The following is a 10,000-nucleotide window of genomic DNA, read 5'->3' as shown; positions in this document are numbered from 1 at the left end:
CACCTCAAATATGTGAGAAAGGTTAGATATGATTTCGACCCAGGTCTGACACACAGGCCTTTGCAGAGAATGGTCGAGATGAGCAAAAACAGCTGATATACAGTATGTTGTACACCTTCTCTATTATGTGAATATGCTATATTGTGCTCGAGGGGTGTAACTTGACATCCGCACGTGTAAACCTTGCCTTCATGTCACTAGTAAATTTGCACGATGATTCGAGTTAGGCGAGCTAATCTCCACCCTATGTGGAATAAACTCATACTATTTTCAACACATGCTATATTATTATATCAAGAGGCTGCTCAATAGTTGTGCATCTACCAATAGGGGATATCAAGAGAGTAAACAATTGAATCAAAACCTACCGAAGGATCTGAACAGAAAAGTAGTACTTCTACATATTCATTCATACATATTCCTCAGTGACTTCATAAGGGATGTAGGATTTGAAGGATCTTTGGCCATTTTAGCATCACTTTTACCATATAAATATTGTCATTTCAGAATCATATTATCATAAGTGTATATATAGTTTATTACAGAAATACAGAGTAACACATTATTTAAATGTAACTGGTCTGATCTGTCTAAAGAACATCAGAATCAACCAGCTCCTTCATCCAACCCCCCAGCACCAGCCTTCCATTCTGCTCAGTTCCTTCAATTCCACCAATCCAGGAATTTAAGTGAAATCTGAAGAAAATGCCATTTATTTGCAACAAAATGTTTCTTGAATAGGAATGTCAATTCACTTCCATGCTACATGTTGCTAAGGGTGTCTGATGCTAGTGAGGCTTTGCCAGAGGGCAGCACAGGTGCATGACTCCAGTCAGTTACTGATCAACAATTCTAACAGAATGAAGTCAGTAAACCACATATTTATTTAGAACAGATAGAATGAAAAGTAGAGGCTAACATGTTAGATTTTCATAATAGATTTGTACATTGTTTTTGTATATAGCGCACTATATGTCGATATTCCAATGCTATCTCTTTGTGATAAAAGTATTTTTTTGAATGAATGAATCAATTCAAAGGTTTAATCAAATTTAAAATCATTGTTTCAAAGGGCTTTGGTCGTGAACAACTTAAGAAACTATCAGCTCATGCCACCAGGGTTGATGTCTCAACTAGCAAGCATAGATTTACTTTTCTAAACCGGGAATCGTTTTTATAAGAGTACAGAGACAGTTTTCAATGAGTGGCTTTCGATCATATTTTTGTTCATGCAAAATAATCCCAATAGTATTGCAGATTATTCACTGTTTTGATATTTTAGATAAACAGTAATTTTGTGTCGATGACTATTTGCATACACTATATTGTTTTTTTTGTTTATATGCGACTGTTTTGTACTGCTCATTTGTCACTTTCCAATATTTGCTTCCTCACCGTGTGCCAATGCAGTCACATACTGTAGTGATGCATGTTCCTGAATGGGGCTTCCTCAGATGACTCAAGCTGTGTTCTAGTTGAGTTAAATGATACTTAAGTTAGTTAAATGATACTTAAGTTAGTTAAATGATACTTAAGTTAGTTAAATGATGCATTGACACCACCGAGCAGACAACTGATCTGAAATTAACACAATCCTAACAAATCCTACCTACACTCTTCAGCGTACCTACACAGAGCACTCACTTGTATTATATATCTCCAGTTTATAACAGCTTCCTCTACCACACTGTACAATCTTATTTGTAAATGTTATGCTGTAGGTAAAAGGAAATGCTTGTACAATAAGCTTTATAAGAAAGTATATTTGTATATTGAAAGGACCTTTGGAAATGCATTTATTTATTTTTCTGTATGTTGCATATCTTGTGCATTGTTGTGGGGGTGGGAGTTGGCTAGGTGGTTTGTTGGAGACGGTGGTAGAGACAGACTTCAGGGGTCTTTTTGGCTGTGTTGGATACTTGTCATTACAAATTTGAGTGCTTGTTTTTTTCTGTACGGTCTCCCCCACTTGAGCAGTTTCCCTCTTCACAATGCATTCAAAGAAATGAATAAAGTTATGTAATGTCAGATTCCTGAATGTGTTTGTTTATAAACCATGTCGTGTTGCTAGGGAGAAACATTTGCAGTAAGGAGCATGACCACTCCTAGGTGATAGTTGACAATTTGCTGTGAGCCAGCCCTGGTATGAGCTCTGATTTGTTACTGTAGCTACTGAGCCATCTCTGGCCTGAGTGTGGTTGGGAGCTGGGAACACCTCCACATGCCTGCCAGGGCCTGGCTTCTTCAAGAGAAGGCTCAGGGACGGTAGCCAGGGGCTGGCTTCTTCAAGAGAAGGCTCAGGGATGGTAGCCAGGGCCTGGCTTCTTCAAGAGAAGGCTCAGGGATGGTAGCCAGAGAAGGCTCAGGGATGGTAGCCAGGGGCTGGCTTCTTCAAGAGAAGGCTCAGGGATGGTAGCCAACAAAGTTCTACCTGGGCCACATCTGGATGCCGGTAGAAACCAGATCTGGGCCATCAACACTCTGCTGACAGGGTAGTTTAAAGCCACAAACCTTTACAGCATGGTAATGGAGAGGTGTGCCCCTCTTTGTCCAATGAGTTTTGTGCTTTTGGCTAATTTTAGAACAAAATAAATAAATAACAGAATTATTATTTTTTTAAATCCTGTAGCATCTCTTTCAAAGTACAAAGTAGAATTTGGAAGTCAGCACAGCTACAGTATTTTTATCTGAGTTGGATGTGTGTCTCTCCTACTATGTATCTAGTCCAGTCCATTCCAATGAACAACATCAGCTGATGCAGCCAAATTCAAAGCAAAATACATTAATATTTATTTCCTTCAACATCTCTGCAATGTTACCCAAAATACAGATCAACATGTTATTTCCTCAGTTCAACAATGTTACTGAATGATAACAAGAACATTGTAAGCTCAAGTATTTCCGTCAATGAAGGAAAACACCTATTCCCAATTGTCAATTTTTCAAATGTCCAAATGTCCACTTGTCCATATATTTACAATTATATACAGGAATATTGTTTTCAGAATAACACTTTTAAAAGCAGTTGCAGATACACAATCACAAGTAGTTCTGTACATCACACAACTACATATCAGACACAGTAGTCACATTATGCCACTCCATTGTTTTTGCCTCTCTATCTTCACAAAAACATTTACATACATATTTCCTGTTTAAATTCAAAACACTTCAGATTCCAAATCAGAAGGTTGTGCATGAACAGAACCAGGGTGGAGTTTCCCAATAGCTTTGCAGCACTATGATCATCATCTGAATAGGTCCATGTTAGGGTATGTACTCTAAAAAGATGACCTGAGTGCTACAACGTTTTTTGGGAAACCTTGATTGTTTGTAAACAAAACTGTATCCCAAATAACACTTCAGTATCCTAGGCTACATCCTGTTCACCAGGTCTTTAAGGTGCCTCTGCACATGAACACTTTCTGTAAACCACAAATACAGTATATACCGTATATATATATATATATATATATATATATATATACATATATATACATACATACATACACAGTCCTCTATAAGCTACAGAAAATGCACTTGGATGCATCTCTTGAGGTAGCCTCTCCGGCCCTTCGTCTCTCCCACAGGCGGTTAGCGTAGGCCAGGGTGCTAAAATCCCATACATCGTCAACACCTCAGGCAGCGCAGAGGAACAACCACAAAGTTGACTTTGGGTCAAAAGGTAAATATTACCTCTGGTTTGGCACCCTGCTCTGAGATGCTCACACTCTATAACTCAGGCAGGGAGGAGCATCTCATGAAGTTGACACTGTTAGCACGTCGGAATGCTAGCCCTAAGAGAGCTTGTGACTCATACATTGTGTGTTGGGAGAGCAGGGAGTGGGTGGAAGGGGTAGGGGTTTCGGCAGTTGGGGGGGTGGAGGGGGGTAGGGGGGTTGGAGTGAGCATCGGGTGGTGGGGAAGAGAGAAGGAGCTCTCAGAAGTCCATATCCCAACCAGACATCTCATCTGGGGGAGTGTCCTCATCTGGTGGGTATGTGTCAAAGTAGCTGTGGTCTGTGGGGCCCGTCAGCTATGATTAAAAAGAACGAGGGAGACAAAGAGAAGTATATATGATTACTGTGCCTATCCAGGTCGGTTATTGAGAACACATTCTCTGGAACATCGGATACACAGTTATATCAAGAACTGTTGTGTCAGTGTTTTTCTACCATTGGTTGAATGATGACTTACCTCTCTTTTCAGAGGTGATGCTAAAGTCCTGCCTTTCAGTCCGTCCCAGCTGAAGCCATTAAACCACCTGTGGATACAATACAAAAACAAAACATACATAGATATATTATTTATTTATTATTGTTTATTTATCCCTGTTTTCTTCAGTTTCTTAACTGTTTCTTAAAGTGATGTATTATTTACATTTGTTTACATTGCGATAAAAAGTAGGCGCTCATACACCACTTCCATTCCATAACTATGAATGAGCCCCGCTATACAATAATCCCATTTCACCCCTTCCTTGTAGCTAAATTGAATTGACCCAAAAGTCAGACCCCTTTTGAACTTGGGCAGGTAAACCTGAACTCGTTGCCCTTGGGGGGTACATGGAACAACCGTGGCAGATGGGCCGCAAGCGGGCACTTTGAGGTCACCACAATTATCAAGCCATCTGTTGAGCTCTCTGGAGTGATTCAATAAAACGGCCGGCTAATGTGGCCATGAGTTTGCTACAGGACACAGAGGTCTGACTGGCCTCTCAGGGGATGGAAAGACAGACAGAGAGAGAGGTTGACTGATCATTTGATCATCTGGGTCAATTGTTTATTAGTTCTAAGACGAGTGCAACATGATCATCCAATGCTCATTACTGACCTGTGCTTCTTAATATCTGTTATTCCATTTTTCAGGTTGCCCAGTCGCTCCGAGGGATTCCGTCTGTTAGGAAGACACAATCACAGAGATATAATGCTGAATTGAGGTGGATCGAAGACTCTTGTTGCTGATCTAAAGAGTGTGTGTCCGTTGTGAGTGTGTGACTGCGGCCCATGTTTGTATACAGTATGTTGTACCTGCATAGCTTGCGTATGAGGTCCTCCGGTCTCTTGGTCACCTTCTTGGGGAAGTCCATCTTCTCGATGCCTTTCAGGATGAAGGTGTACGTCATCATGTGGTCACTGCCTGAAAACGGAGGACTGTGGGATGGAGACAGCTACTTTATTGTCAAAATATTGTAAAAAATAGTTTTTTTGATGAAACCTGTCTCGTATGCCTCCCACTGATAACGCTTTGATTTGATCTGAGGCACTAAAACCCAAGCGATGATAATTCTGTGCATGGTTGTGTGCTAGAGTAGACTGCTGTCTCCTAAACCATGAGAAATGAAACACCACGCAAACAAATCTATGACTGTTGGTCCTGACCTGCCTGTGAGGAGCTCAAAGACCAGGATGCCCAGGGACCAGAAGTCCACGCTGAAGTTGTGGCCTCTGCTGAGGATGATCTCAGGAGCCACGTACTCTGGCGTCCCACAGAAGGTCCACGTCCTCTGGCCACACCGGAGCTTCTTGGCAAAGCCAAAGTCCACCTGATGGAACAGCCCAAGAGCTTAGTTGGCTCTTCATCATGCACTTTGCACCAGCACCCGACCCGTGCAACAGACCCAAGTCCAAAAGCAAAGAAAAAAATATTTGATATGTGAATCTTAGTAATTCGTTAGGGTTAGGGTTAGGGTTAGGCCCTACGAGCCAGAAAGATCGCAAGGATCTTAACCCTAACCCTAACCCTAACGAATTACTAAACGAAGGGAACAAATTACTAAACCGAGGGAACAGATTCACACATCAAATATTGTTTTCTACCATGTGACCCCAGGGGGGTGATGAAGTGAGGACTATGAAGAGAAAGAAAGGACTGTAATCGTTCCTAATTGTAAACCCTACCAGTTTAATGTATCCGTCTGCGTCCAGCATGAGATTCTCTGGCTTCAGGTCCCTGTAGATGACTCCATTGCGGTGGAGGTAGTCAAAGGCTTCGGTCACACAGCCCACACAGAACTTGGCAGTGGGCTCATCAAAACTCCCCCTGCCAAAACAAATAAGAGAGAGCGCTTGGTTGAGTGTGTGTGTGTGTCTGCATGATTTGGCTCAGGAGATTCTCACTACAATTACTGTCAGCAACTCCAAGTCACTGATATTGATGAGGTCTCTGAACCCGAGAATAGGGTTGTTGTGATCGTACTCTGACAATCATGAGAGGCTTGGCTCTTTGAAGTGGAGGGTAAAAGAGCCTCTATTAGGTTTCATGACTCAGTGATTTATTGACAGAATAGGAAGATCCCCTCCATAATAGAGGTCAGAGCGGTTTTCCACATGTTTATGTATTGCCGGATGCTATGGCATTACCTGACTCTAAGATAAGTTAGGTGTCATAATGAAAGGTCCCTCTTTGGGTCAATTGCAACGGATATCATCGGGAGATAGGGTTTTGAGACTTTCAGTGGAGGGTAAAAAAAAAAAAAGACATACCATCAGCACATGATTCTTAACTACAAAAGAAAAATAGCTGTCGGTCAAAATAAAGATCATCTCCTTTAAGTGTTCCGTGCAACTGAGTTGACCTATGACCCTGTGGCCCAGTCTCGAACCCACCTGTCTCTGAGCAGACTCCAGATCTCCCCACCCAGACAGGCCTCCAGCAGCATGTACACATACTTGTTATCCCTGAATGTCCTGTATAATCTGGAGAGAGAGGGGGGGGGGGGGGGGGGGAGACAGAGAGACAGAGAGTGACGTTTGATGCTCTTTAGTCCTACAATAAAGTGCAAAAGTATTTTGTGTTCTCATGTTCATTACCTCCAACACCATACCAGTGTCATACATAATGCAGAAACAGCCATGTTCTACCCTCCTATCTTTCTACCTGCAGTCAAACAGATAACAGGAAAGGCCATTACCCTCTCCCTAACCCTATGATGTCATTGTGGGTCAATATCATTTATTTAAGGAGGTAGGTCGTCAAAAGGCAGTCCTAACAAGGTCACAAAATACCAGATACCACCAAATACCAATACCACACACACCCCTAAAACACACACACAAAAGAAATAGAGGGTCTGGACTAGGAAAGGGCAGTCCAGACAGTGACAAATAGTTTTAATATTCAGACCCATTCCTGTGAGCGGATTGGAATTCAATCATGGAGAATGGAAATAAGGGATAAGGAGGCTCTGTGTGTAATATTCCTTTGATTCATACGGCAGTAACTGAATTCCAGTGGGGGAGAGCTTCTCTCCCGCTGAGCAGGGGTTCATCATCTGCTAGGGGCCTCAGGTGGGGAGAGGGGCCATATTAAAAAGCTACTGATAGCTACTGCAAGGATGAGCTAAACTATCCTCTCTCATATGAGACCGTTTGTTTGGAATGAGAACAGTGAGAGCAAGTTTTGATATCTGCGATCTATAACTGAATTTGAGAGCAACTCCTTCTTCATATTTTCTTTCCTTTGCCACATTGTTTCTAGGAAGAAATGAGATTATTTACTAGATATTTACTTGTGTAATTGCAAGGTAACTACTACTCCTACTATAAATAATAATTGTTACCATGTAGGCTAATTGTATAGTCAATACCAGGTAAATAGTCTGTAAGTATGGAAGGCTGTAAGGACCGAGACTAACTCTCTGTGGCTTCAAGACTTTTCCTGAGGAAAGGGGAGATGGAGCAGATCGCTTGATAGTTGCGTGATTGGATTAGAAAACCAGAGAGCTGCCATTGGCTGATGGACTGACTTGACGATGAAGGGTGAGGAGGCCTCGGTCAGGATCTTCCTCTCAGAGTGGATGTGCTCCTCCTGTCTGTTGTCCACGATGTGCTTCTTCTTGATGATCTTCATGGCGAAGGTCACATCCTCGTTCTTCACCTTCACCTGCGGAAATATTTATATTTTATATATATACAGTATATAACCTCATAAAAGTAAACAGACGCAAAAGGCTTCTACCTGGAACCCTAGAGGGTCTTCAAAGGGTTCTCCCACAGGGACAGCTGAGAAATGCTTTTAAGTTCTACAGTGTTCTACAGTGTTCTACAGTGTTCTACAGTGTTCTACAGTGTTCTACAGTGTTCCTACAGTGTTCCTACAGGTACTGGTATACAGTGTACTGTATAGGTCTCACCAGCTCAACTCTGCCGAACCCTCCCACTCCCAGTGTGGTGATGACCTCCAGACTGTCCAGGGGCATAGAAGGAGGGAAGGCAGAGGACTCCTCTTTCAGCTGGATCAGGTCTGGAGACAGGGGGGGGCTGTGGTGGTGCCCACACTCTGACCTTCTGGGGAGAGAGAGAGAGGGAGTGTGTGTGAGCGAGTGTGTGTGCGTGTGTGTGTGTGTGTGTGTGTGTGTGTGTGCGTGTGTGTGTGCGTGTGTGTGTGTGTGTGCGCATGTGTGTGTGCATGTGTGTGCATGTGTGTCTGCGTGTGTGTGCATGTTTCAATGCGTCATACCAAATCCCCCTGATCAGTGACTAATTTTCCCATGAAGCCATAGACACACAACACATAACATGTGAGCATTGTGAGCATCAATTCTCAATTATTCACTGTTGACACTGGGAAATGAACAAGGACCTGTTTTGTCTTCCCTGGCTTTTGCAATATTCAGCCTCCACACTGACCCACTAAGACACTAGTGTTTGATCTACTAATCTGCTGACCTTTCTCTGTTCTCCACGCAACCTCAGAGATAAGCAATAAGCTTTATTACTATCAGCTTGACCTCCTCCAAATGAGAGATGTCATCAAACCCCTCAACCAGGAGTCTCAAATGAGTTTTAGGTGGGCAGAGATCTGTGGTTGACCTTATCCAAGGCCAGTTTGATGTTGAGTAAGATGGGGTGTTTTGGTGTCAGGCCCTGGAAGGTTAACCTGTTGAGTCACAAAGACCGATGGGAGTTCAAAAGCCTCACGTCGGGACCCTGGCCTGAGGCACCGCAGAACACCGGCCTCAACAGCCCCTCTTTCTGTTTACTAAACAACCACTGAACATTCTCTCTTTGAAATGAGAGAAAGAGCTAAATGTACCATGCTTACAATAAGTCTACTTAGCATGGCTAGCATGATAGGACACAAGGTAAGTTAACCCTTTATGTCGCAGCCCAGTATTAAGCAGGTGTTTACTTGAAAGGACAGTACTAGGTAAAACGCTAGTTACCGAACAAAGGTTGTTGTTTTTTTTACTGAATATTGCACAATGCATGACCAGACGCTAATTCACACAGGGCCCACCTGCTGTGCCGACGGACCACGATGCCGACAGTTTGTTAGAGATAACAGATTTCTGCGAGAGCTGACAAGACGGTACATGTGGGAAAACTAGGGTTAGGGTTAGGTGCTAGGGTGCTACGGTTAAGGTTAGGGTTGGGGTTAGGGTTAGGGTTAGGGATAGGATTAGGGTTAGGGTTAGACATGCCAGCATGTACCAAGTCGACGTAGCACCTAACCCTAACCGTAGTTTTCCCACATGTACCGTCTTCCCACATGTACCATAACAGAGAAGCGGAGAGCATTCACATGCAGGGAGGGCTGTCGGCACAACGGTCTGTCGGCATATTGATGCGGCACCAATTCACACTACCGAGCCAAACTGAGTGGAGCTGAGCTGGTTGTGAAACACCATGGTTGCTGAAACAGTGCTGGAAAGGACAAAGTGAAGTTAAAATGTCTACGCCAGCACAGTATGGTTTGGGTTCAGCCCAGTAGTGTGTAAAGTCGACGTCTTAGTACCAATACTGAACCCACACCAACATGGTTCTGAACGTTGTTGATGACGCGTTGCATCACTAGACTCACTTAGCATGTCTTTTCTTGTCATGACGGTCCAGAGTGGCTACATAGCCTTGAAGATACTTCTGAAGCTCATTGAAGGTCCCCACTGTCTGGTCGAATGTCCTGAAATAAATCAAATATAGTACATAGTAACAGGTCAGAGCTCAAATATCCTTACCTTTCGACGCTAGAATTGGAGAGATCAATGTTAGTCCAGCAT

The 10,000-nt window shown here is 43.0% G+C and overlaps 1 protein-coding gene across 1 annotated transcript in view; it reads right to left on the bottom strand.

The window, feature by feature from the left end:
• Positions 1 to 3,940: 3,940 nt before the first annotated feature.
• The window catches only part of prkg2 (protein kinase cGMP-dependent 2), a gene marked incomplete at both ends in the record, with an annotated part of 17,860 nt that continues 11,800 nt past the window's right edge, over positions 3,941 to 10,000 (bottom strand). Inside the window, 10 exons of the mRNA XM_080531531.1 lie at positions 3,941 to 4,036; positions 4,198 to 4,264; positions 4,834 to 4,896; positions 5,031 to 5,153; positions 5,382 to 5,545; positions 5,901 to 6,042; positions 6,609 to 6,698; positions 7,748 to 7,884; positions 8,135 to 8,288; positions 9,805 to 9,903. Coding sequence (XP_080387657.1) covers positions 3,941 to 4,036; positions 4,198 to 4,264; positions 4,834 to 4,896; positions 5,031 to 5,153; positions 5,382 to 5,545; positions 5,901 to 6,042; positions 6,609 to 6,698; positions 7,748 to 7,884; positions 8,135 to 8,288; positions 9,805 to 9,903 — 1,135 coding nt within the window. The remainder of the gene's footprint in view (positions 4,037 to 4,197; positions 4,265 to 4,833; positions 4,897 to 5,030; positions 5,154 to 5,381; positions 5,546 to 5,900; positions 6,043 to 6,608; positions 6,699 to 7,747; positions 7,885 to 8,134; positions 8,289 to 9,804; positions 9,904 to 10,000) is intronic.

Source organism: Nansenia antarctica (genome assembly GCF_963989245.1).
Source record: "Nansenia antarctica genome assembly, chromosome: 5".
NCBI lineage: Eukaryota > Metazoa > Chordata > Actinopteri > Argentiniformes > Microstomatidae > Nansenia > Nansenia antarctica.
Note: the sequence above shows the minus strand (reverse complement) of the source record. Positions and strands in the feature narration are given on the sequence as shown.